The sequence below is a fragment of the Solanum verrucosum genome, unplaced genomic scaffold, assembly GCF_900185275.1.
Source record: "Solanum verrucosum unplaced genomic scaffold, falcon-dt-bn FXZP01000122.1, whole genome shotgun sequence".
NCBI lineage: Eukaryota > Viridiplantae > Streptophyta > Magnoliopsida > Solanales > Solanaceae > Solanum > Solanum verrucosum.
This window is the reverse complement of record NW_026019847.1, coordinates 347,996-375,685: the sequence shown is the minus strand read 5'-3', so window position 1 is coordinate 375,685 and position 27,690 is coordinate 347,996. Positions and strand designations below refer to the sequence as shown.

Below are 27,690 nucleotides of genomic sequence, written 5' to 3'. Positions count from 1 at the left end.
AAAGCATCGAATTTAGGCGAATTGGGGTTAGAAAATGAAGAAGGAAAAAGTCGGGCGAATCTGGCAACCCAGTCCGCGTCGCGGACATGCCTTCCCATTTAACAAAAAATTTCTTTGCGGAGTGGAGCGGTCACGGACCGTTGTGCCTCAAAAGTTATTTCGCGATCAAATATTAAAAGGCATCTCCGCATCGCAGACTTGCATGCTTCCAGAAAGTGATTTCTTGATTGATTCTCATGTTTAACTATCTAAAAGCACTCCTAAACATCCCAAGATCTTTCGTATCACAAATCACAATCTTGAATTCATAAATCAATTGAAGGTAGAGTTAAGAGTTGAGTTTTTGAGAATTATTTTGAACACTCTAAGAAAGTCTCTTTGAGTCCTTTTGTGGAGTTTTCTACAACTTCTAGTAACTTGTTTCAAGACTCAAGTAAGTGAGCATGAGAGTGAGGAGAATGTATTCATGAGTCTACTTTTTCATCATGAGATCTTTCATATCATGAACCATAACTCTTGAATTCATAATTCACATTCAAGAGAGAGTTAAGAGTAGAGTTCAAGAAAGTCTTTGAGTTCAATTGTGAATCCTTTGAGATCCATCATCGATTTGAGTTAAGTTTTGAGTAAGTAAGTATGAGAATGAGAAAAGTCGTAAACATGGGTTCCTTATTGATATTTTGACCCTTTAGTCGAGTCGTTCATGCCCATAACTTCCGCATGAACTCCATCAGTTGAGTATCTTTGAGATGAGTAGTATCATTGAAATTCTTGAGTTCCAAGTATTGAATTCTACCTATGGTTATTGAAAACATTGCATTGAGTTGTTCACATCCATAATTTGACATGAACCATATTTTAAGAAGTCTTTTACAAACGTTTAACTTTGTTTTAAGACTTAAGCTTTGAGTTGAGTAAAGAGTAAGAGTAAAGTTCATTTTCAAAAAAATGATGTATGCACTAAGTATTCCCAAAGAGTAAATGTTTTCACATTTAAGATGAGAGGAAACTGAGATTTCCAAAAGAGTTTTGAGCAGTTTGAGTACCATCTCTTTTAAGAAAGAGATTTTTGAGTAATTATCTCCGATCAAAGAAAAAGTTATGTTTTTAAACATATGAGCTGAGTATTGTGAGAGTAGTATTGAGCACCGATATGGGAACGAGTTTGAGTTCAGATAACTCACGTCTCCATAAACCATGTAGCTATCATGGGTAGAAAGGATCATACATTTTAGATGATTCCTTAGTGTTTTTAAGCATACACTAGTGGATCCACTTAATTAAGACATTCTATATGACAGCAAAGTATAGGACAGTTCTGGCAGCGTGAGCAAGAAGTTGTATCATCACTTAGGCTCATAGTGGTGATTGTCGGTTAGAGAAACTCCCACAGAGTTATATTATATTTTATTATACATAAATTGAGTTGTTATTGTATTCTTCAATACACTGAGTTGATTCTACTGTTTTAAAAGTTTTCCATATATTGCATGTGTATTGTTGCTTTATATTGAGTTGAGTATCCAGAGTTGAGAGTCAAGAGTTGAGTACCCAGAGTCGAGTATCATATCTTTGAATTGAGTATCTAATCTCTGAGTTGAGTATCTTATCCTTGAGTACTTTTGGGTTAAGTAAGTTTGAGTAGTTTTGAGTATCCTATAGTATTCCTTGAGTTAAGTAAGTTTGGAAAAAGGTAAGTATGTTTCCTTTTTATCAAATCCAAGTTTATGTTTATGTTTTAGAATTTCCCTTACATGCTCGTACATTCCACATATTGAGCCGTTTGTCCAGCTTCCTTTTATGATGCAGATACACGTATTTTGGGTTATCAACAGGAGCTTCGTTGATACAACATAGAGTTCGAGTTAGCTATGGTGAGTCTGCTTGCTTCCGGGGGGTTCCACTTTTACTTTTAGTTATATCAATTGTTAAGAGGTCGTGGATCTTGTCCCGACTTCCATCTTTGTCAATTAGAGGTTTCATAGATAGACAGTATAGTTTTAGAAGTCTGTTCATTTATTTTGTTAAATGTTTTAAAGACTTAAGTAGCCCATTTTGGGGCGAGTTGAATATATTATATTATTCCGAGTTTTCTTTTAAGATAAATCTTGTATTTAAGTTTTTCATGAGTTTTTATTCAGTTTTAAGCTTTGTATGCTTGAGTTAGTCTTCCGTTTGTAGTAAGTCAGGATGAGGGTTCGCTTGGAGACCAACAATGGTTCTTGAGTGTTGGCCACGTCCAGGGTGTAGACTCGGATCGTGAAAAACTTGGTATCAGAGCACAGAGTTCAAGTGTCTTCGGGTGTCTATGAAGCCGTGTCAGTAGGGTCTTGTTTATGGTTGTGTGGGTCCTACTTCTATAACTAGGGACTACAAACATTTAAGGAAAGTTTCCCTTCTTTCATACTCTTAATCGTGCAATAGAGCTATGTCATAGAGACGTATTCTAACTCGTGCATTCTCATATTCTTTCAGCTACCCCTCGTACTAGAGTTGGTTGAAAAGCAAAGTCAGTCCTTTATCAAATGAGTTACTCTTAGCAAAATCTTGAGAAAGTCATGAGACTCCAGAGGGGATTGAGAGAAGGCCATGAGTGAGTTAAGTGTTGAGTTTCAGAGTAATACCTTCATATGAATTGTGCATTTGAGCTAAAAGAAAGTTGTACTCTCTTCCCTAAGCCTGGTTTCAGTTGAGGTCCTTATGAGGAGGTATGTTTAGAGCTTGGGTAAGATTTTCATCCGAAGAGATAGTATGAGTTATGATTCTATAAGTAGTAGTATAAGAAAGTGCCCAGAGTTAGAGGAAAGTATGCAGAGGTTTAGTAATCCTAGAAAGGGAGATAGTGATGAGGCAAGCTATGTTATTATAGTCATGCACCTAGTAAGTTACTAATGAAGAGTTTTCCCTTATGGGTAGACTAAGAAGTGATGAGTTGTGGAGAGCTCATGATAGGAGGTAGAGTAAGAGTTGCAAGTCAAGATGAGTTAGAGTATACCTTAATTAGAAAGGGGTTATGATGATGTGTCGTTGTGTTAGTAATGACCAAGTGTAAGTGGTGGATAGAAGAGCAAGAGTATTCATGAGGTGATAACTCTAAGCTAGGCTTATGATCTTAAGGGAAATCTCGTAATATTCAAAGTGTTATAGAACTAATTAGGCATTGATGTATAGTGGATGAGTGAATAATACTCAAGTCGTGAAGGGAAATGTGATAGTAAATTGTAAGTATGAATACTAACCGGTGAGGATTGACTATTTGTCATGAATTTTTAGTGGGAGAATGATTATTATTTTTGCATCTAGTAGTTGTAAGTTAGTATAGTAAGCGAGCAATCATATTGATATTCGGGTTTAGTAATAAACATTAAGCTTGAATTTGATATGAGTGTCATGATCACAAGAATGGCAACATGAGGGTGATAATGTTAGTCTTAAGATTTGATCTAGAAGACTTGACATAGAGTAGGTGAGGAATTGAAGTGATTAGTTGCAATAAATATGAGTGGTACAAGTGAGTGACCCTAACGTTTAGATAACGGCAGTGAAGTGTGACTAAGTCACAAGAGTAACAAGAGCATTAAGAGGTGTACCGAGATGGTATGTTACAAGATGAGGTTCCAATTAAGTTATAATTTTCCATGTGTGCCTAGATAGCATAATTCAGTTGTCAATGTGGAATAGGTCCATAGCCTTCAAGTGTCAGTTTTAGACCTAAGGGGGAGATGATAAGATGACAAATCAAGTCAAGTGTTGAGAATTTCTTAAGGAGCTGGTCAGTAGGAGTCCGTGGAGTTGTTAGAGTACTAAGCTTGAATGTGGTGTTGTTAAACATTAGGTGGTTCTTGATATGATCCCAAAGTGGTGGTAAAGAGTAATAGTTTTAGGATCAGATTCCCTATAGAGAGGTATAGAATCTGAACTTAAGGATTTGGGTTAAGCTTGAATATAGTAAGATAAGACCATTAGACTCAAATCTTAGTAAGAGTAACCCTATTCCTACCCAGTCCAGCAGTCATTCGAGGACGAATGATCCCAAGAGGGAGATATTGTAACACCACAGAATTTTTTTGAGCTAAGACTCGAACCATCTTTCATAGTGAGTAAGTTTTTACCAAGGAATTTAAATTTTTCTTGAGTTTTAAGGTCACTAGATGTAGCACCTTGAGTTTCAAGAAGAACTAAAGATAGTTCATACAAATCATTCCTAAGTTCCTTTAAGTTTTGGGTCAACTTCAAACGACCATAACTATCAGTACCGAATTATTTAGGTGGGCTACAAGGTATTCAATGAAAGGTCTTTGAATTATCTTTCCAATGCCACTGAGTTTGCTAAATGTCTAGCTCTGAGTAAAAATTTATGAATGATTTACTAACGACGCACAAACCTGGCAGCAGCTCCGCGATAGCTCCACGTTACGGAGCCAATACGGACCTCACTGCCTGGTGAAAAATTATTCCGACTCCCAGCTCATTTTATTTATTTCTTAAAGGGTATTTTAGTCCTAAACCCTTAGGAGGTCATCTAAATTTCCCTAAACGTGTAGAAAATTCAGTTTTCATAAATCAAACCCTCTCATCCACTCCAAAAATTCTAACGCTCAAGGAATTCAAGAAATGTTAAGGCTAGGGTTCTTCTTCAAGGATTTTCCTTCAAGTTCTTCAAGAAGATGGTTCTTTCAGGTATGTAAGCTTCCATAGTGTTGGGTTTGTTCAACCACACGCCAATCATGTTAATTTCAGCGTTAAATTCTTTCTAGAAAGTTGAAAGCATGATGTTCTTGAATTATGTTCTCGAATTGGCTTTAGTTCTTGAGATTAGATGAGATTGGTGAGTTCTTGGTGAAATCATGTCGATTATAGAGTGGTATATGAGTAGGTTCTTGTGTCCTTGTGCTGGGTATCTAAATCTAAAGAGGGATTGCGAAAAAGCATCGAATTTAGGCGAATTGGGGTTAGAAAACGAAGAAGGAAAAAGTTGGGCGAATCAGGAAACCCAGTCCACATCGCGGACCTGTCTCCCTATTTCACAAATTTTTTCTTCGCGGAGCGGAGCGGTCACGGACCGTTGTGCCTCAAAAGTTATTTCGCGACCAAATATTAAAATGCATCTCCGTGTCATGGACTTGCTTCCACACATTGATTTCTTGATCGTTTCTCATATTTAACTATCTAAAAACACTCCTAAACATCCCGAGATCTTTCCTATCACAAATCACAATCTTGAATTCATAAATCAAACTCAAGGTAGAATTAAGAGTTAAGTTTTTGAGAATTCTTTCGAACACTCTAAGAAAGTCTCTTTGAGTCCTTTTGTGGAGTTTTTTTACAACTTCTTGTAACTTGTTTGAAGACTCAAGTAAGTGATCATGAGAGTGAGGAGAATGTATTCATGAGTCTACTTTTTCATCATGAGATCTTTCATATCATGAACCATAACTCTTGAATTCATAATTCACATTCAAGAGAGAGTTAAGAGTAGAGTTCAAGAAAGTCTTTGAGTTCAATTGTGAATCCTTTGAGATCCATCATCGATTTGAGTTAAGTTTTGAGTAAGTAAGTATGAGAATGAGAAAAGTCGTAAACATGGGTTCCTTATTGATATTTTGACCCTTTAGTCGAGTCGTTCATGCCCATAACTTCCGCATGAACTCCATCAGTTGAGTATCTTTGAGATGAGTAGTATCATTGAAATTCTTGAGTTCCCAAGTATTGAGTTCTACCTATGGTTATTGAAAACATTGCATTGAGTTGTTCACATCCATAATTTGACATGAACCATATTTTAAGAAGTCTTTTACAAACGTTTAACTTTGTTTTAAGACTTAAGCTTTGAGTTGAGTAAAGAGTAAGAGTAAAGTTCATTTTCAAAAAAAATGATATATGGAAACTAAGTATTCCCAAGAGTAAATGTTTTCACATTAAAGATGAGAGGAAACTGAGATTTCCAAAAGAGTTTTGAGCAGTTTGAGTACCATCTCTTTTAAAAGAAAGATTTTTGAGTAATTATCTCCAATCAAAGAAAAAGTTATGCTTTTAAACATATGAGCAGAGTTAAGCGTCCAGAGTTGAGTACCCAGAGTCGAGTATCATATCTTTGAGTTGAGTATCTAATCTCTGAGTTGAGTATCTTATCCTTGAGTACTTCTGAGTTGAGTAAGTTTGAGTAGTTTTGAGTATCATATAGTATTCCTTGAGTTGAGTAAGTTTGGAAAGAGGTAAGCACGTTTCCTTTTTATCAAGTTCAAGCTTATGTTTATGTTTTAGAATTACCCTGACATGCTCGTACATTTCACGTACTGAGGCATTTGGCGAGCATCCTTTCATGATGTAGATACATGTATTCAGGGTCATCAATAGGAGCTTCGTTGATACCACATGGAGTTCGAGTTAGCTATGGTGAGCCTCCTTGCTTCTGGATGGTTCCACTTTTACTTTCAGTTATATCAATTGTTAGGAAGTCGTGGGTCTTGTCCCGACTTCCATCCTTGTCAGTTAGAGGCTTCATAGATAGACAGTAGAGTTTCAGAAGTTTGTTCATTTATTTTGTTAAATGTTTTAAAGACTTAAGTTGCCCATTTTGGGGCATATTGAATATATTATATTATTCAGAGTTTTTTTTTTAGTTAAAGCTTGTATTTAAGTTTTTCATGAATTTTTATTTAGTTTTAAGTTTTGTATGCTTGAGTTAATCTTTCGCTTGTAGTCAGTCAGGATGAGGCCGGGTTCGCTTGGGGACCAGCAATGGTTCTTGAGTGTCGGCCACGAGGGTGTAGACTCGGGTTGTGACAAAATCACAACCCTTCGGAAAAATCACTACCCATTAATATGAAAAGGTGTATGCTTTTAATATAATATAGCGTAAATAAATATAATATTAAATATAGAATATATACTAAATTAGGTGTTTTAAGTTGGGGGTATTATAGTAATTTAACATTAAGGTTAGGGAGTTCATGCTTTTAAGGTAGTATATATATATATATATAACTCACCCTCTGTATCAACAGAATCAATAGGTTAACAGACTCATAAATACCATCATTAGTTAGAAAATCAATAGGTTTCTCAGTGTCAAGTAATGGTTCATCCAATTACATGATAGATAAATATTTTTAAAATGTATTCATGTTTTAAGTTTTTAATTAGGTCCAGGAGATGTAGGTTAGATTTAACTAGATAGAATTTTATTTTTTTATCAGTGAAATATTTCATTGCATTACTTTAAAACATGTTTTAGATGTTCATAAGACATCATTGTATTAGTTACAACATAATTTGGGAAGGCAGAATCCCAAAAAATCCTATTTATACATGAAATAGAGAATTTAGCTAGATTATGAGCTAACACATTCCATATTCGAGAAATATATATATAATCTTAATTTCTTCAAAAGACTTCATCAATCGCTAGACATCCTCGCAAATAGTCTCTATTTCCTAGGATATCATCAAATTCTTTTGTAACATTTGTACAATATTCTTTGCATATGATAGTATGTGAATCTTTGACCAACTTTTTTGCAATGTTCTTTCCACAGACTCACGAATAGCTATTGCTTCAGCAATTATGAACTTTCCTACAAATTGAACAAGAGTGCCAAAAGGCATGAAGCAAATAACCACAACTATCCATAGCAACCATTTCAATGCTTGCTTTTTTCTTCCCTCTTTGTAAACCTACATCTGTGAAAACAACAATTCCATCTCGAGCAAAGTAATAGTTACATAATAAATCTTGTTATGTATAGGAGTCAAAGCTGCCGAATTTCGCACAACATCATTATATTTGTGTAAATCAAATAAAGTCTTATTAACTATGTCATTAGGTTCATATATACCACCACTAAAGCACAACGAATTTCTCGTTTTCCACATTTGCCATAAAAGAAATACACTCTATCTTAGTAGCTCAATAAATTCTACATATTGACATGTACTACAAAATAAGTCATTCTACCATATTGAAAAATTCATAACATCTTTTAAATTAGGTCAGTTGATGGAAGCTAACTTTCACACTAATTGAGCTTCCGGGCAACTAAAAAATATATGATCAATTATTTCAGTTCTAAATCATAGACCCTGCAAACATCATAATTTTGATGCGATCTCTTAGAAATATATACATTAACATGAAGGACATTAAGAATGCATTTTATAAGAAAATGTTTTTATTTGTTTTTTTTATTTTAAGTGAATACAAAAAAAAATCCAAAGACTTGAAAAGACTGACCATTGGCTTGAAGTCTTTCACTTCTAGAATCAATACTATTAGCTAGACTTTTCGCTAGATGATAATCATTTCCTAAATTGTATAATGTCAGATAATTTTATCATAATTTTCAATACTAAATATTGAGATAGACAAAATAGAGTTGATAACATTAGGGTAAAACTAGTGATGAAGATCTTGAATATTCCATATATGATTGTGTTGATCTATAAGATCGCTTACCCTCAACTTTAGATTTATTTGTGTATGTCCTTGTAGAAGTGTAAAACCGATTGAATTAGGAATCTAAGGATCACTCCAAACCTTAATATCTTCTCCATCTTCAACTCTTCATTGAATTCCTTCTTACGACAAATTTCATCCCCACATAATACTTTTTCAAATCCAAGAACTTGATGAGGGACATTTTACACTCAGGAAAGAAGTATTCATAAAATATTAAATTTTTAGCATCCTATGAAGCAAAGAATCCTCTTATTAAAACTAGGTGGAATTCTTTAGTCAATAAAGTTTGGTCCAAACAGTTGTATAATCTAATTCTTTAGTTTAATTTAGCAGTTCTAATAACCCTTATCTATATAAATGAGTGCTGACACACAGTTTTCATCATAAGTAGGAATATAAGTAATATCGAATAAGGTTCTCCCATGATGAAATCAATTAAAGCAATTCAAGTAACAAAATATACTCATATAACCCACCCAACAACTAAAAAAACACAATTTTAATGTATATTTTCAGGTGATGGTAAAAGGAATATTAGGAAAGAGATGGAATATATATTCTCATCCCACAAATTTCATAGATGGAAACATTAAGAGCTCTAACTTTCTAAACGAATTATGTGAACAATAAGTAACCGTTGATGACTTGTGCCTTTAAATTACAACCAAATTGAACATATTGTGGCGAAAACGTGACAATGCTACCAGAATTTTAGGTTGTATAAACATACTATCATGTGCAAAATTTATTACAGAAACGACAATTTAAGTTCTTAAATAAGGTATGAATCCTGTATGACAGTGCTACAGCATTTAAGCTATTCAAGGTTACAACTCTTTTATTGTTCTCTCACTTGCACACTATAGGAATTATGCAGCCAAAGAAACTGTGGAATTTTAGAAAATTAAATTCTACCAGCCAAGCTACATAAGACAACCAATTGGAGGACAACCAAAACCACTGGAGTACAACTAGTTACTGCTAAAAGAGGAAATAGTTCCTGGAGAGTGGTACAGTAGTAGCCGGGGGGCATGTAAGGGCTGTTCCATCTGCAGTCACCGTGTATGTCTCAGGATCGACTTTGATGTCAGGCAGTGCATCATTGAGCTTCATATCTAGTTTACTGATATTTCTCACATTAGTTACAGCTTCAACCCTCTTGTTTAGTCTATATGAATCTTTTATTCCAGCATCCAAAGCTGCCTGTTACATTTAGAGTAGTTAAGAGCATATTTTGTACAACTTCCCCCCAATAATTTGATCCATTTTTGTGTAGATGCAGAGCTTATGTCTAGCAAGGCTACCAAGAACATCATTAAAACTTTAACTGTCCCAACGTCGACTCTTATTAAGTATGGTGGACTGACATTGTATAATTATTTTATCAGGTTAAGTTACCTAAAGTAGCTATTAGCAAGTCTAATATTGTAACCTGGAAATTAAAATAGAGTAGATAGTAATTTTAACAGGTTATGCAAACAACCTTTACCCTGTTAGTGTATACAAAGTAAATCCCAACTTCTAAATATATAAGAAAGTGCCCACACACTTTTGGGGCTGAGTGTGTGTGTGTGTGTGTGTGAGAGAGAGAGAGAGAGAGGGAGAGAGAGAGACATGCCTTGCTGACAAAAGTAATTGAATTAGAACTTGCAGCCTTGGAGAATGCTCCAAACATAGGCCTCATTGTCACCTGTGACAACTTGTGCTTCTCAGTAGTGAAAATACAGATAACAACTCTGACTTCAAGGGGATGACAAACCCGAATAAAGGTTTAATTGGCAGAGGCTATTAGTAAAACATAAGCAATAATTCAAGATTCAGACATGAAGATGAAAAAGTGAATTAAACTATACAGTTGTTTCAGAAACATTACTCCGATGTTGGATCTCTTGGATGCAAGAACTTAGGTCCAATAGCTGGTTACAAGCAAAACTGTGAATAAAAAAGAGTGCCAATGTAAAAAGTTACCGGTTCAGGAGTTGGGATACTAGCATTTGGGTCTCCCATGTTTGACCAAGCTATTACGCCTCCTTTGATCACCATTTCTGGTTTTGCTCCGAAAAATGAGGGTTTCCACACCACAAGATCGGCTAATTTCCCTACCTGCAAGACATCCAATAAATGAAACTGCAATCTATGACAATGAGAGTTGAAGTGCTAGACTTTTCGGAGGACAATGCCTTCAGAACTACAATGATAAAGGATAGAATAATCACCTCTCAAGATTCTAATAGCTTTATGCAACGCAAGTTTCTAGAAATTAGTTGAACTAGACGTGCTTTAAGTTTTCTAACATGGTTTATATTATTGTGATTTTCACTCGGTATGTTGTTTATATCATTGTGATTTTGTTTCGAGCTAATCAAATCAACTCCTTGGCTTTCTCTGTTTGATTAAAATGAGATTAATAGTTTTTACCTAGAGCTCCTGAAAACTGCATATTTTGATCCGCCCAACTTTAATAAGGCCGGATAATACCACATTTAGATTGTCGACCCCACCCAAACAAAGAAAAAAGAAAAGAAACCTTCATTGACTGATGATACAAAGGTATGTGAGTCCACATCATAGGATCTGATAAAAGTCGGTCATTTCCATACCTGCAGCATACTGATAAAATCAAAGACAAAAATCTATCGGCAAAAAGACTAGAAGCTTCCTTGTTTTACCAAATTAAGTTACTCCAAAATCATCGCCATAGAGCAGATATTAACTTATTCTACATTTGAAAAGCCATAGAAGGGTCTCCTTCTTTATCTCAACAAATGGAGTAAACTCAGTGTACTAAAATTTCTTAATATGTGATTGATGAGATTTGGCTTTCGCTTTATGTTATGCTAAAAAATGATATTAAACGTGTTTACTTTGTACTCCTTCGAGATGAATTCAACTCTATCTTTTCCTTATTTAGTCAATCCCCCGCCCCCCAAACTTAACATAGACTCAGATATTAGGTTTGTATATGGGATCTAACATGGTCACGTCCGATGTTTTTACAGGCATTTTGGAGTATTTTGAAGGACTTGCAGAAAATATATCCATACCCTTATCATACACCTTCAATACATCTAGGTAAATGAAGAGTCCATGTATCATAAGCAACCCCACCGTCTAAAAAGTAAAGAAAAATTTGTCTGATTCATATAATCACAGAAGAATTTGTCCAACTCATAGAATCACAGAAGCATCTCTCTAGAGAATTTGGAATTGAAAGTCAAAGGTAAAACAATCGGTAAAGAATTAAACAAACATGAGATGAACAGTGATGATAAGGACAGACCTCAACTGATCCGACATATTGAGAGATCCCATTAGCAATTGCTGGATTTATAGTGTATTTTGCGATGTATCGCTTGATCCGGAAATTGTCATTGTCTGATCCGTCAATGTCCAATGGTCCTCTAAATGACTTCATCTTGTGGGCAGTCTGCCATGTTCTACAAATGACCTGGTAAGACAAGTATCTGTTCAATATTATATCATACAGCCAAGTTTCGTAGAATATATATTCATCTCAATCACATTCAGTGCTAACTCACAGCAGGTAGCTGATTACAGGCTTAGCAGAAGAACCTGACACTACTCAGTTAATTGATATTTTCACATCGACTAGACAACATAAATTGTCCTGTTGCAATTAGATCCCCTGTCCATTTTTCTACGCCCACTGCAGACACACATATACATTGATAACAACAGAGTTAAACTTTATCATATACTTCTGCGTTTTGAATCTCTCCCTTGAGCTTTTAAGAAGATTACAATCAAGTTATTATTATGATTTTATGAAGGATGGCACTCACTGTACAAAGGAGATAAAGCAATTTTAGAGTCTTTTCAAGTGTTATGAGATGGAAAACTAAAGATAATAGTTTAGGAGAGCTGGAAGGAGATATCAGTTTGGCGCTGCCTCTCCTTCAGACCAAACTACTTGCTGCTTGTAAGTTCCTCGCACAAGGAAAATTGCAGTCTCCCGTCAAAATCTGGTAACTGCAGGGCGTTAGGTCTAGGATATGACCTACTCAATTACTTTCTTTTTCTATATTCCACCTTCAAGAAATAACAATAGCCAGGAAAGAAATAAATTATACTATATATTTGATGGCACCTCTACTTCTTCATTTATTTTCCTCAGCTTAATTAGGTTCCGGACTTCTGGTACATGGGATTGTAAGTGAGATTTGTCTTACAAAAAGTTCTCTTATATGCACTTTCGGTTTAATCATGACATGAGCTTATTATATCCCAAGTTGTGTGGACTCTTCACTATTGGTGCCGCACCCTTATTGGATTTTCCAAAAATACACAATACATTTGGAGAATCTGATACGTGCCCGTTGACATTTTTGAAGAGTCCAAGCAACATAGATTATATCAACTAACAAGTAAGAAAGGACAGATATTGCTTTCCTGGGAAGCCCTAATCATAATAGCAGGATACATACTATAACCTATGTTGAAGTGTTTTGACCATCTCACATAAAAGCTTAAACTATTAAAAAGACTACAGTTTTATTTACCTAATTATGTCTTCACCACGCCACCTTACTTGTGGGCTTGATTGTTTGGAACTTTGGATGATTCAAGCACATGGAAATTCTTTTTGATAGTGGTAGTGGTGAGACTCAAACCCAAGACTTGTACCTACTTTGGTACCATAATAAAATGGACCTTGGGTCTATCTCAATCCCCAAAGTTAGCTCAAGAGGTGAGGATTGTCTAAGACCACACAAGGAGACTACAACTCATTTCATCTACCAATGTGAGACACTTAACACCCCCTCCACCCAGGGGGCAAGACTAGACATTTGGAGCTTGGACAACATAATATGGGGCAATATTGAGTAAACCATAAGTAGAAATACTCTAATACCATGTGAAAATAGAAAAGAAGCTCATTGACTTGATTTACAGTGTACAAGAGGTGCTCCTTATATAGGAGTCTTAGGCTACATTAAATGGCGTAGGTAAGCAATTCCTATGCTAAAAGGTAAGTAAATATTCTATAATTAGATTCAGAATATCCTAGTGTACCCTATAGAATATTCTATATGATTTTCCTTATATGATACAATGAATCTCGACACATATTCACTTAATATTCTAACAACATAAATAGAACATTGGGTTATTGTAGGTAGACGTTCAGAACGTCGAAGTACAAGCTGCATACTGCAGTATGCTGATGTGATTATACAAAAACCAGTCATTCTGTTTACTGGCCCATAACAGATGATATCCTGAAAAAAGCTAATAATTGGTTAAGTTTGCCTGCAATATCATATAATTGGTTAAGTTTGCCTGCAATATCATATAATTGGTTAAGTTTCCCTGCAATATGATGTTTCTCAATCAAAAAATTTAATAGGAAATTAGACTACTGAAAACCTCTCCAATTCGACCCATGGCTTGTGAATCAGAAGATATAATGCTAATTGCTCCCATATCATGCAAAATGTCTTCTGCAGCAATTGTTTCAGCCCGAATCCGGGATTCAGCAAAAGCTACATCCTCTCGGGAGTTCTTGCAGAGATGATGGCATACCATCTGCAAGTAGAGGTATCAGGACAATATACTATTCAGGAGCATAGAAACTTCACCTCAATATAAGCTTCTCTTACCAGCATGTCAAGGTGCTCGTCCACAGTATTCAAAGTGAATGGACGTGTTGGATTGGTTGATGAGGGAATTACATTCTTTACACCACAAACTTTGATTATATCCGGAGCATGTCCACCACCAGCACCTTCACTATAGAATACATGTTACAGATATGAAATAGAAGAATTCTGTTTATTGATCTTACAGGTAAGCAGCAGCGCTTTCTAATCTTTTTTTCTCAATTCGTCATTCTTGGCTCTCTATTTCTTCTTTTTCCTGTATTCCTTCAGAGTTGGAGGGAGAAGGTATGTAAGTGTTTACCTGTGATATGTATGTATGGTGCGACCTTTAAAAGCAGCAATTGTATGCTCAACAAATCCAGATTCGTTCAAGGTGTCAGTATGGATGTTGACCTGCATTTCAGAAGTCATAATCACCTTTTAATTAGTAAAACTTGGTTAAATCTGCAAACTCTGAAAGGAACGAGCACCTGAATATCATATTGATCTGCAACGGTTAGGCACATATCTATAGCAGCAGGAGTAGTTCCCCAATCCTCATGAAGCTTTAGTCCCATTGCTCCAGCTTTGATTATTTCATGTAGGCCATCAGGCTTGGAACTGTTGCCCTGCAATCACAGGCGAACCCAGGATTCTCAAGGTGCGCGCACCACTATCTTTAACACAATCATGCCAATTACTAGCTACAAAATTTTGGCGTGCAAATCTATCAAAGAGGGAGGGGGTGCAATGGCACCTACACACCAAGGTCAAAACCAAACAAATAAAGCAACTAAAATGGAACTAAAGTTAATAAGAGCCCCTTAGGTGCCACTGGCGAAATGCTATATATATGTTGTTTTTTTCTGTTATATTTTCCTAACAAGGTTCTGAGTTCAAATTCAGCTTGCCGCAATTCTTGAATCTTTTTTGTTTTTCTAGGACATCTTTAACCATAGAATTTGTTCAACTCAAAAACGTAAAAGAATAAGGTGCATCATTGTAGGCTCAGAGGATTCAGATCCAGCTTTCAAAGCACACAGGCAGGGACCTTGACCATTGCCCCCAAACAGCAATCATAGTTTAGGGTGCCCAAGAGCTAATATAGACCATATATAAGGTATATACACTTGTATATATAAAAAAAATCCAAAGTTAATCCCAATGTAGGTCGTCCTCTACCTGCAATACAATTGGGCAAAGAAATAAATGCACCACAACATGCATTCCACATTGTTTTAAGAAGAAACATCTTCCTATGGACTTCAAGTTGGAAAACACCAATGTGTTACGCTACAGAAATCAGCATAAAATTATCTATTTATGCCCAACACAGCAAACACAGAAACAAAGGTCTTTTGTTACAATTTGTTGGTCCCAATAGTAGCAAAAAGGGTGAGGACATCTAGTTCTGTCTCTGTGAAGTGCTAGGTTATGCCAGTTGAGCTTACAAGCAAGTGAAACATGGTTCGGAAATCTGAAGCTACACACAGTTACCCTGTTACAGTAAATCTCAGAAAATAAGCATATTTTTTTCATCAGTAAAACAAGCGAGCAAATAAGTATACTTTTCCAGTGAAACCAAAATTTAGGGGAATTTCGTCTGTTGACTGCAACATCAATTCCATGTGCACATGCCCCGGTGTACAAGTGGTTGCACGTGTCCCATGAGCAGGCCCTGTACCACCTCCCACCATTGTAGTGATTCCTACAAGGGCCGTAAAGAAGGAAACACGACGAGAAGTTAAACACAAAGACTAGCAATCTATCACTTCACTCCTCTTTCCTAAAACACAATAGATTAAGTTTGTCTTACATAAAATTAAGCCACTTATAGAACTACAAAAAGCAAGCTTAAGACTCAGCCTGTTGGGAAAACAGCTCATATAAAGCCTCGTCTACTTCAGCTTGCAGATCTGATTGCCCATATGACAAAATGATCCTTATAGCATCCGAATGCATGTGGTTCCGTCAATATTAAGACAGTTAAACAAATTAGTTTATGGATGGACTGCCAAAACCTCGGATTACTAACCCTTTTTCATAATTAGCTTAGATCCAAAAGTAGAGCATCAACCAACCAACATCATCTAACATTAAATCTCATACTTAGAATGACTATCAGCATTTACACTGCATCCCAGCATATGTACATTTTTCATTGCAGATGAATAATAACTTACAGCTGCCAAAATCTTTGAGGTCTCTTCTGAAGGTGAGTTAAGACCATATCACACAAAAAAGGAAGGGAGAGAAAAAAAAAAAGCAACAATAGTCTCCAACATTCGATCAAATTGAATCTCCAGAAGAACACCAAACACGAGAGAAAATATGCTCAGTTTGGTAGTGATCGTACCTATCAAAGACAGGAGTTGATTACATAATTTTGGAACACTACAAGAGCATGGGGTATCCTATTGTTTACAGATCTAGCTATACACAGTTGTTACATAAACATTCTACAAAAACGTAAAAAAAAAAATAGTATTGGCAATTTTCGAAGGGAATTCTAAAAATACAATATAAATTATAAAATTTACCACTTGATATTGCCTCATATGCCAGTTGAGGGCATATAAAGTGCACATGACAATCTATAGCTCCTGCTGTTACAATCATTCCTTCGCCTGCAATAACCTCAGTGTTAACCTGAAAGATCACGAGTCATTAGCTTCACATTCTAGTGCCTTCTGGCAACTTATCATCATAATATTCCCGACTTACCCCAATTATCGCATCACTATCCATGATATCTGGGTTACCTGCCTTACAAAGGGAAACAATATGACCATCTTTAATTCCAATATCACACTTGAAAATTCCTGTATAGTCAATCACAACAGCATTTGTTATAACAGTATCCAAACAATCTGCTGGAGGATATCCACACGCCTGACCCATTCCATCTCTTAGAACTTTTCCACCCCCAAACACGCACTCATCACCAAAGATACCAAAGTCTTTCTCAATTTCAGCAAACAGGTCTGTGTCACCCAGACGCATTCTGTCTCCAGTAGTGGGGCCAAACATGTTGGCATATTCCTCATGAGTCATCGAAAACGAAAAGCAAGATTCTTCTCCTACAACACCTTCCCTGCAAAATATTTTTCAAGCTAAGATATCCCTTTTTCTCGCAGCTACATTAATTAAGCAACAAAAATTCTCAGGGAAGTTCCAAGAGAAAAAAGTTAACAATACTACCAGACCTTGGATTTGGCTCTTCCAAATGACCAAATCCTCCTTCACTTAGAGCTCCCATTAATGTCATAACTTTTGCATCATCAACGGGACAATCAGCAATTGCATTACCTCCTCTGATCACTTTTTTGCCACTAATCCCAATAAGAACAACACTTCTTGTTTCTCCTGGCTAAAAAAGTGATGAACATTTGTCAACTCCAATCATAAGCCAGAAGAAATGGAAGAGAAATGTCAAATTTGATTAACATGTTTGAGCACTAGTACTTCCCAACAAAAGGACATGACTGGAGATGAGCAAATATAAAAGCATCTAAGCATGGATAGGTGACTGCTTAATTTATGCACGCTATTTCATTTCTAACCAGTACTGGAAATGGAAGGACATCCAATGGAAAGAATCTTCTCCAATTACTCTCAAACAATACTGTTAATTTTCTGTCAATCAAATATTTGACAAGTTCTCTGTTCAATATTGATGCCTTTTTAGACTACTTTAACCTGGGGTATTATGTCAATTTGTTGTTCTTCATCAAGGAGCTTTTTAGTTCCAAATCAAAAATTTGATGAAACTATAACATAAACTAGCTTTTTAGACATCTCAGGTACATGCTCTATAAAAGGTAGGTAGCCTATTCTTTCAGGTATCTTTCTCCACAAATTTACTATGTGGAGCCATTAGCTTTGTAAAGATATGACACTTAGGCCTAACTCAACCCCAAAAACTAGCTCATGAGGGGCGAATTGTTCAAGTCCATATAACAGACCACTAGTCCATTTCCCAACCAATTTGAGGCTCTAACCCACTCTAACACCGCCAAGACCCAATTGGAGCGTGGAAAATATAACATAAGGGCCCAGACATGGGCCCAGACATGGAAGGACTTGGCTTTGATACCATGTAAGATATGGTACTTGAGCCTAACTTAACCCCAAAAACTAGCTCATGAGGGAAAGGATTGCCCAAGTCCATATAAGCAAACCACCGGTCCATTCCCCAACCAATGTGGGACCCTAACCCACTCTAACAAGCTCATTTACTCTATCTTTAGATGCTTAATCACAAACAAGACGAGTGGCTTGACTCTTGTACACATCCCTTTTTTTTTCGTTTAGTGTTCCTGATAAAGTAATATGTCCCCAATGCATTAATCTATCCCACAAATCAATGCCCAAGCCAATTCAGGAAAACCTTAATTCAGAACCAAGCTCAAGAAGCATGGTTGTATGTAACTCCACCATTCCATGTATATTTCCATATTAAAAAAGTGATTACTACAGGCAGAAGAGATTTTCAGAAAAAGAAAGATATGTGTTTGTTGCTTTTGCAACACTTTTCCCATCCTTGCAAAAGCAAGACATAGATGAAGTTAAGTGTTGCTTCAAAGCTAAAAGGGTCAGAAGTCTTACTTCAAATCTCGTGGCTGCTCCTGCAGGTATATTTAGACGCATGCCATGTGCTCTCAATCGATCAAATATCAAGGATGGATTGACCTCGATAAAGTGGTAGTGGCTGCCAACCTGTAAATATTATGGTACAGTTACCTCTTTTCCGCATTTTTCATTTCAAATAAGAGGGATTGGGAGCTTCAGATTGACTCATTAGAAATACATTCAAGACAGTCAACCCCATTGTATATCTGGATACTGAATATACTAAATCTCTAAAGAGAGAAACATGATCATGCACTTGGAACAGGCTAAGCACATGATCCAGAAGTTAGCAACTTACAGTCACCTAATAAGCAGAAAACTTAACAATTTATGTCAAATAATATGAAACTCGTTTCAGCAACAGATGTAGCATCACTACACTAGCTATGTCCCCTTCTATACTTTAGTAAGTCATGCAGGATACCTTCGGCATAACTCAGAATCTAACAGGACACTCAAATATTTCTCTCCCACTAATGTCTTATCTATCTTTCCATATTTTTCTTCTTTTCATTATTCATTTAGGAGGGTCAGGAGTGGACTTACAGGGTCAAGTAGCGGAATGTTGTAAAGCATAAAGGAGGGAAGAAATTCAATAAAGACAAACACCTGAATTGGTCTGTCACCTGTATTAGTGACTTTGAGAATTACTGCCTTTCTTTGAGGATTAAGGACAATAAGTCCACCTCCAAAGCACATCTGGCCAGGAATTTTGCTATCTTCAATCACCGGAAACTTTTCCTGAGGAGGAACTGCAAAATGATACCTTTCAAACAATAAGTATGTGAAAGTATAGATTCTTATCGAATATAATTCACTTCCAGAACAGCATAATGCTAAATATATTCCTGAAATTACCAGAGTTCGGTAGCGATATCACTTTATGGCAAAACTTGCTCAGAGATTACAAAGGGTAGCTCAAGTGAAGCCGCTACAAGTACACCTAGGTTTAGGTATCATATGGGTCTAAAAGGATCAGAATTTTTATTTGCAAGAAGTACCACTAAATTTTTGCACACAGCAGGAGGGAAATTCTTAGTCCATGAAGAATTGTTCTAGATGACAGTCAGGCCCTCCCAAACCATGTCCTGAGAGACAGAACGGGGGTCGGCCGGAGAATTCAGCGGGATGAGCCAGTGAATAGAAACTCCAAATTCAATTAGAAATGAGCTCTGGGCAATTGATCTAAAACAACTTAACTTCGAAATTTGGAAATCCAAATCAACGATGGGCCATGTGTGTCAGCAAGCATCAAACTCAATTTAGAGGACCTTATTCATACAAGTGAAATAATTCTTCCACCAAATTCAAACTCTAGTCATATAACCTTTTTCTTTAACTAGTCAAATAAGGTTTGCAACACAATTTATGTACAAAGAGTACCTCTTCCATAAGATTTATTTCTATAGAGAAGAGTGAAACCACACTTCTTGCAAATGAAGAAAATTACAGTTGAAGATACTAAAAACAGTATATGAGATGATTACCAGGAAGGAAAGAACCGTGCAGAGCTAGATCCAGATTCCCATTTTCACATGCTATAGGGTCATGGATGGTGATTAATTTTGTTCCATCTGGAAAGGTCCCCTCTACCTAAATTATATTACCACTGAATAGTCACCAACTACCTTGAACTGCAGATGAACATGACAACAAGAATCATCAAAGACAGAGAAAATGGGACATCTGTAGTACCTGAACACAATCCAACATATGAGGAACAGTTGGAAGAACTTGTCTCCTGAAAACAAAAAAGTTAATTGTAAGCCCATTGATCTTCGTCAAAAGCATGCAGTCATTCAAATTAATATATTCTTTGAGGCATTTCAGTCCACTCATATTGATTTCACCTACGATCGGTTAACATGCACAGTTCTCACAATGCACTCTTTACATCATCCATGTTTATTAATTGATTCCCTTCTTCCATTTTCTAGGTGCGTGACTTTTTTACTTCCTGGTGCCAAGGCAGTCATGTTCTTTTACCAAGAAATAAACACCCCAAACAAGCCTTTCTGCAAGAAGTCACACTTAACAATCTGAATGCTGATGCATACGATACTGCTATGCTCAAATTATTCTATTTCCTGCAACCTCTTTCCTGTGTCAGTTCACACTGTTTGCTTTCTTACATGGACAGGTGGAACTTTGAAGTGTTTTTTTCGCTTGATGACACCCTATAAAATAGAGAACAATGCAATCGGCCTGTTTGCAAAGTGTTCTCCAATTAATTATAAGCTCTTCTTTACATAGCAAGGGTTGCATTAATCTCATAGAAGATCATTAAACTACATACTATCTACTGTCAGGTGCAGTATACCTTCCAAGTAATTGTCGCCCGATGTCCATCAGCTCAGCCACACTCTTATCTCCATCACGGACAAATTCTAAGACCTAATAAGACACAATAACAGATAAGCTTCCAACAGTATATTACAACTTTTTATGCATAATCAGCATATAAAATAATAGATGAATCATATAGTCCCCATATATTGAGAAAGTCAACACCAATTTCAACTAAAAATTAGAACCTTTACCATTAGATTTACAAAAAACGGCAACCAAATCAATCAATCATTCAACCATACCTCAATCCCATAGAAATCGGCTCTGTAAATTCTCATATCATTGGAAATAACACAAGTGACATTTTCTATCAACTATACTCAATCCTCTATACAAATTCTGTATCATTCACGTCGATTTCATTCAAAAACATAAATAAATAAAAAATTGTTTGGATTATAGGATACCTGAGTTGCAATAAGAGCAACGGCTTCAGTATAATTAAGAAGTTGAGCTCGAGCAAGACGTTTTTGAGCAAGATAACCAGCATTATGGAGCATCAATTTCTCTATTTCTCTTGGAGCCAACTTCATTTTTTCGGCTCACGAATCAATAGCAGCAGCCCTCAAGATGAACAATAACAAAAGCACACTAGGAAGCCATTGACGGGTTGATTAAAAAACGAATATCCCAATTTTTCAAGGGGAAATAACTGCAATCTTTACCCTCCTATATTTCCCTACTATGTGTTTATTATTACATATTCAAATTTCGGATTTGATAATTGGGTAGTTAAAAATAGATATCATATATCAATTTTTTAAATTTTTGTTTGGTAAACCGATCGACCTAAATTAAACTTCGATTTGATACCTTATTCACTAATACCGTATTGAAGTTATAGCCGATTGTATTACAAAGTTACTAGTATTTCTCCAATCATTTCTATTTTATTTTTCAATGGAGCTACAATATTATAGAAGATTAACAAGTAAAAAGACATCAAGAAAACAAATTGATACAAATAAAAAAACATATATATTTGAATTGTTTATGCTTATTCTATAATTTTCTCTTTGAACTGGTACTAATAAGTAATGAATATGTTGATATATGACCTTCATTAAGTAAATAATTTGGTATTCGGGAAATATCGAATACCAAATGGTGAAAAAGCTCAAAATAGTCCCTTATCTTTGGATTAGGATCTAAAGTCATTCTTGAGTTTTCACATGAAGCGGTAATAGTCCCTCATGTTTGCAATATTAGTGCACTTGTGGTCCTCCCCCAAATGTTTGTCTATTTTTCAACAAGGATTTTATCCACAATTTTTATGTATGAAATGTTCAATTGTTTATTTATATATATAGTAGAAACAATAACTTTATGTGAGAGAAGGTGAGAAGAGTAACACCTTGTTTTGTTTAGTAGAAATATATTGTAGCTAAAATCGAGAGGTTCATCACATAATTTTCACGTGCAATAGTACAATTTTTTCTTTTCTTGCAACATCATATGTTAAGATGTTGTTAGTTTAGTTGCAATAATATTTCTACCGAATAAAACAAGATGCTCTTTTTCTAATTTTCTCTCACATGAAGCTATTATTTTTATTAAATATATAAAAAGGCGATTGAATATTCCATACATAAAATTGTGGACAAAAATCAATATTAAAAAATAGGCAAAAGTTTTTGGAAGGTTCAAAAATGCACTAATATTATAAACATGAGTGACTATTACTACTTCATATGAAAACTCAAGGATGACTTTGAATCCTAACCCAAAAATAAGGAATTATTTTGGGCTTTTCTCTACTAATGTCTCGTACCAAATCCAAATCTAAAAACCATAATACCAATATTTTACTCCTGAATGTCATATCAAATACCGAATTACCGAATATCAAATTACCAAAGATTTCGATTCAATTCGGTTTTCGGTATTTTATGCTCAGCCCTACTTGTTCTTAAGAAACTATAAATAGAAAGTGGATTTACTACATTACTCTTTAAATATTATAAATACAATGTCTTAATAAATGTAATATAGAAATGATTATGATTAATGGTAAAGATAAATTAGGAACTATGTATAAAATTATTTATTGATTTTATAAAATTGATAAGTATTATTGGACATTTTAAAATAATATAATGGACAACTATTATTGAAGAGAGAAAGTATATTTAAGCGGCAAGTGAGTTATTTTACTTGGAAAAATTAGCAAACTAGTTAAACTCCCTAACATAATTATTAAAAACATCTACACTTTAAAATAATTATTGAAAATGTCAATATGTCAATATTTTAGCAAATAAAATGAATCATAATATAATTAATTTTCTTTCCTTTTATTTCTTAAATCAGGCTCCACATTGGACTAATTTTACTCCCCCTATACGTGAAAAAGAAGAAAAAAAACTTGCATTACCCACTTTCCCCTCTTTTTAGGTTTTTAACCCAAAATCCTCCTTTCTCTTTCTTGAGTTTTTCACCATTGTTCTCTCCTTTCCTTTTCCTTGTCTAAGAAAATCACCTCTTCTATTTTCCTCCAATTTATTCAAGAAATCTCACAATTTCTTCAAAATATTTTCACCCACTCATAAAGGTTAATACATTTTCACCAAGTATCTTTTGAAATTTCCCACTATTATGTAAAGACACTATTAATAAAATAAATAAATAAAAATTGGGTGCTAAAGATTTCGAATAACTTGTTGAAGACCAAGTTGAGGAAGAACAATTTCATATTAGTTTGTTTTGTACGTATTTATAGTTTTTTAAAAAAAATTGTATCCTTTCTCAATTAATATTCAAATCAATATGTATGCTATTAATATTTGTATTCATTCAAAATCTCATGTTGCATAGTTTATGAATCTTGTATTTGTTCCTAATTTGAATTCACCCCAAAGGTATGTCAACTAGATATGTATTTTATTTATAGGAAGAACAACTTCCTATTAGTTTGTTTTGTTTTTTTATAATTATTTTCAGAATTTTGTATCATTTCTCAACTTGTATTTCAAACCGTATGTATGCTATTAATATTTGTATTTTTTTCAAAAATCATGTTGCATAGTTTATGAATCTGGTATTTATTCCTAATTTTGTATTCATTCTAAAGGTATGTCAACTAGTTATGTATTTTATTTAAGAATAATTGCAACAAATATTCACTTATTCCTTTTTAGTTTTATATTTCATTCTCACTTTTTCATCATACTATTTTTTGTATTTTATATATTATTATACAAAATACTACATAAAAACTAGAATGAATACAAATACAAATAAAATACATATTGGAATGAAAACGACTTAAGAAAGGATACAAGATTCTGAAGAGAAAGAAAATACATGAATACAAATATGTTTCTTAAATAACTACAGATTTGTCACGCCCCGAGCCTACATCATGAATGTGACCGGCACTCGGAGACCATTGCTGACCCCAAGCAAACCCTTGGCCTGACTTACTTAACTCAGCGGAAGACTTAACTCAACAAAATAAACTCATGTAATAGTTCAAATGATAACATCTTAGCCAAATTGGCAACTTCTGTCTCAAAACAAAGTGTCTGCAAATACATAGATGAGAGACTCATAACTAACTGTCTGACTGCCTATGAAGCTTCTAGAATACTGAGATGGATGATGGGACAGACCCAATAACATCCTAATAATGAAAGACTAAAAGCGAATAAAAGAGTCCTCTGGAATGCAAGGAGGCTCACCACTGACTCTGAGTGATCAACTGGATCAACGAGATGCTGGATGCTGATCTTGGTTACCTGCGTCTGCATCATAAGACGATGCAGGCCAACTGGCATCAGTACATTGAATGTACGAGTATGCGAGTTGGAATGTTAAACAACAACTTAAGCTTGAAAAGAGTAAGAAGGAACACTTACCTTGGCTCTGTACAACTCATGAATAACTGAACTCAATATAAAGCAATAAGACACATGCAATATATATATAAAGCTTGTAAAATAGTGTAAACAACTTAGTTCGCTAAAGATAAAGCAATAACAAACTCAACAAAACTTATATATAAAAGTAATATAAGTTTTGTGGGAGATTCTCTAACCGACAACCACCACTATGAGCCTAAGTGGTGATACAACGTCTTGCTCACGCTGCCAGAACTATCCTATACTTTGTCGTCATATAGAATGCTTAACTTAGTGGATCCACTAGTCTATGCTAAAAGCATCTTAAGGAGTCATCTAAAAAGTATGATCATTTACTACCCATGATGGCTACATGGTTTATGGAGACTTGAGTTAATATGAACTCGCATCCCCATATCGGTGCTCAATACTACTCCCAAAATATACTTAGCTCATATGTTTGTAAAAACAAAACTCTTTCTTTGAATTGAGGTAGTTACTCAAAACTTAGCTTAAAAGCTCTCTTGGAATCGATGTTACGTTCCCTTTTCTTGCTCAAATGTGTAAAAACATTTATAAACTCTTTGGGAATACTTAGTTCCCTTATAGCTTTTGAGAAATGAACTCGACTCTTTAATTTTTGCTTAACTTGAAACTTGAGCCTTAAAACGAAGTTAAAACGTTTGTTATAGACTCTTGAAAACTTTAAGAAACTTTGCTTTGACTTGCTTCTTAACTTCTAGACTTTGACTCTTAGCTTCTATGACTTGGATCTTAACTTTCCTTGAATTGGATTATGGATTCAAGGTTCATGATCTCATGTTTATGGATGATTTCATGATCTTTAAATGTACCTTAGAGTGTTGGAATCAACTAGAAAACATAGGTACATCGCTTAGGAACAAGTACGAAAAGGTGGGGAACGAATGGGGAAAACTGGCGTCCCTGGCGCTCTGAGAGGCGCGGGGCGCCATCCCTCAAACTTCAGAGGAGTTGCTGGGGCGCGCTGGCTGGCGCGTCACCCCAGAGGGTGAACTTCAGAGCCCCTTTTGGGGAGCGCTGGCTAGCGCGAAGCCCCACCTTCTTCCCTAGGTTTTTGACGATTTTTCTTCTCCGTTTTTCATCTCCAAACCCTCCTAACTTCCATGGTTCTTTCCCCAAACACTTAGGATCATTAGTACCCTCAATACTCAATAGATTTAACTCGAAAAACAACCCGGAACCACGAATCAAATCAACACTAAGCATTCAACAATCAACCAACAAGAATCCAACAATGTTCTTCAAGAACTTCCCTTTTTTAACATGTAAACAACTCAAAATCGTTGAATTGAAACAAGTTGGTGTGTAGGTAAACTAACCCATCACTAAAAGATCTCACATACCTTAATAGGGATCACCCCCGACGAATTCCACTCCAAACGCTTGACGTTCTTGGCGAAATCTTGGCTTTTCTCCCTTTCTTTCTTCTTTTCTCTTTTCTCCAAGCCCTAAGCGTATTCTAATTTCCCAAAACTGAATTAAGTTCTGTTTTTACCCCAATAAATCCCTAAAAATGAATTAGGAAATTAATTAGAGAAAAGACTAGTTTGCCCTTCCTTAAATCCGGATTTGGACTTTCCTCAATCCAACAACCCAACTTCCGAAAGGCATAACTCACTCATACGTTGTCGAATCGCGCAAACCTGGCGGCGTTGGAAAGATCTCTCCAAGTTATTTCCAACCATATCAAGATCTGCTCCTAACTCATCCTGAGCTAGGAGTTATGGCCGTTTGAAAATGGCTAAAACTCACTTTCTTAACTCAGACAAAACTTTTCAGATTTTCTTATTCTTTCCAAAAATCAATATTTTCATAATTTAAACTCTTTATAATCTTTTCTAGGTGCGAGATGTTACAAGATTCATTTGGCAAACCTATTGGAATGAATACAAACTAATAAAAAATACAAGTTTCATTATACAAAATACAACATGAAAACTAGAATGAATACAAATAGTATACATATTGGAATGTAAACGATTTAAAAAAGGTTACAAAATTCTGGAAAATAAAAATAAAAATACATTGTGAGAAAGACACACACTTGAGTTTTCTTGGAAAATGTAACTGATGAGAAAATTAAGTGATATTTACTTTTTTTGAAATATTCTCTCCCTTGATTTTCTCCCTTCTGTTATTAAATAATTATATTCTTTCAAATTAAACAAATTAAAAAAATACATAAATCAGATATATAACAAACTAAAATATTAACACTTTTAGTAAATATTGAAAATATTGCTAAGAGATACTATTAAATGCTAAAATATTGACATTTTGAAAATTTTCCCTTATTACTTTAGTGGAAAGATTTTAGGCGAAATGAGTTGACACAACTTTTGTACTCCACTTCATTTGTCAATTGGGCTTTCCTAAAAAAAATTCTTATTCGATTAGTGTGTAATAGAATTGATTATATATGATATTTTACGTTATTTTTAAATATTTTTTTTAAAAAAAAAAATCAAATAGGTCACTTTTGCCAATTTTATAATTCATAATAGCTATGTTCTTCATATTTGCTCACAAATTAAGCATTAAATTCATGCTAAATAGGAAGTTTTTTTCTCTCTTTGACTTGAAATTTAAACTACAAAGTACACAAACATAAAACCCAGGGCGGAGCTACACTATAATAAGGATGGGCAGGTGGAGATTCTTCGTCAAAAAATTACACTATATATATAAGTAAAATGATACTTTAAATGATTAAATAAAACATTTTGGATACCATTGAAATAACAAAATTGTGTAGCCTAGTGTTTCCAAA

The 27,690-nt window shown here is 35.0% G+C and overlaps 1 protein-coding gene across 3 annotated transcripts; it reads right to left on the bottom strand.

The window, feature by feature from the left end:
* Positions 1–9,264: 9,264 nt before the first annotated feature.
* Positions 9,265–21,673, bottom strand: LOC125817251 (urease). Of its 3 annotated transcripts, XM_049496802.1 has the most exons (18): positions 21,447–21,673; positions 21,011–21,084; positions 20,386–20,431; positions 20,178–20,283; positions 19,300–19,442; positions 18,667–18,777; positions 17,265–17,428; positions 16,783–17,152; positions 16,599–16,707; positions 15,627–15,766; positions 14,550–14,687; positions 14,381–14,472; positions 14,080–14,209; positions 13,847–14,005; positions 11,739–11,906; positions 10,427–10,561; positions 10,073–10,148; positions 9,265–9,657 (listed from the first exon to the last, which is right to left on the bottom strand). In XM_049496802.1, the coding sequence occupies exons 1-18, from the start codon at positions 21,570–21,572 to the stop codon at positions 9,440–9,442; spliced, it is 2,505 nt and encodes an 834-aa protein (XP_049352759.1). In that variant the 5' UTR covers positions 21,573–21,673; the 3' UTR covers positions 9,265–9,439. The 3 variants fall into 3 exon arrangements, with proteins under 3 accessions (XP_049352759.1, XP_049352767.1, XP_049352764.1); XM_049496810.1 differs by lacking the exon at positions 21,447–21,673 and having other exon boundaries at positions 20,178–20,299; XM_049496807.1 differs by lacking the exons at positions 9,265–9,657; positions 10,073–10,148; positions 10,427–10,561; positions 11,739–11,906 and adding an exon at positions 13,336–13,698.
* Between the last annotated feature and the right edge of the window lie 6,017 nt (positions 21,674–27,690).

Bases quoted from the DNA above. Each gene is read 5' to 3' on its own strand.
- LOC125817251 (XM_049496802.1), bottom strand. From the start codon at position 21,572: ATGAAGTTGGCTCCAAGAGAAATAGAGAAATTGATGCTCCATAATGCT. The intron at 15,767-16,598 runs GTAAATTTTATA...CGGCCCTTGTAG, and splicing joins ATATGAGGCAATATCAAGTG to GAATCACTACAATGGTGGGA. The intron at 9,658-10,072 runs GTCTCTCTCTCT...TGTAACAGGCAG, and splicing joins TACTTTTGTCAGCAAGGCAT to CTTTGGATGCTGGAATAAAA.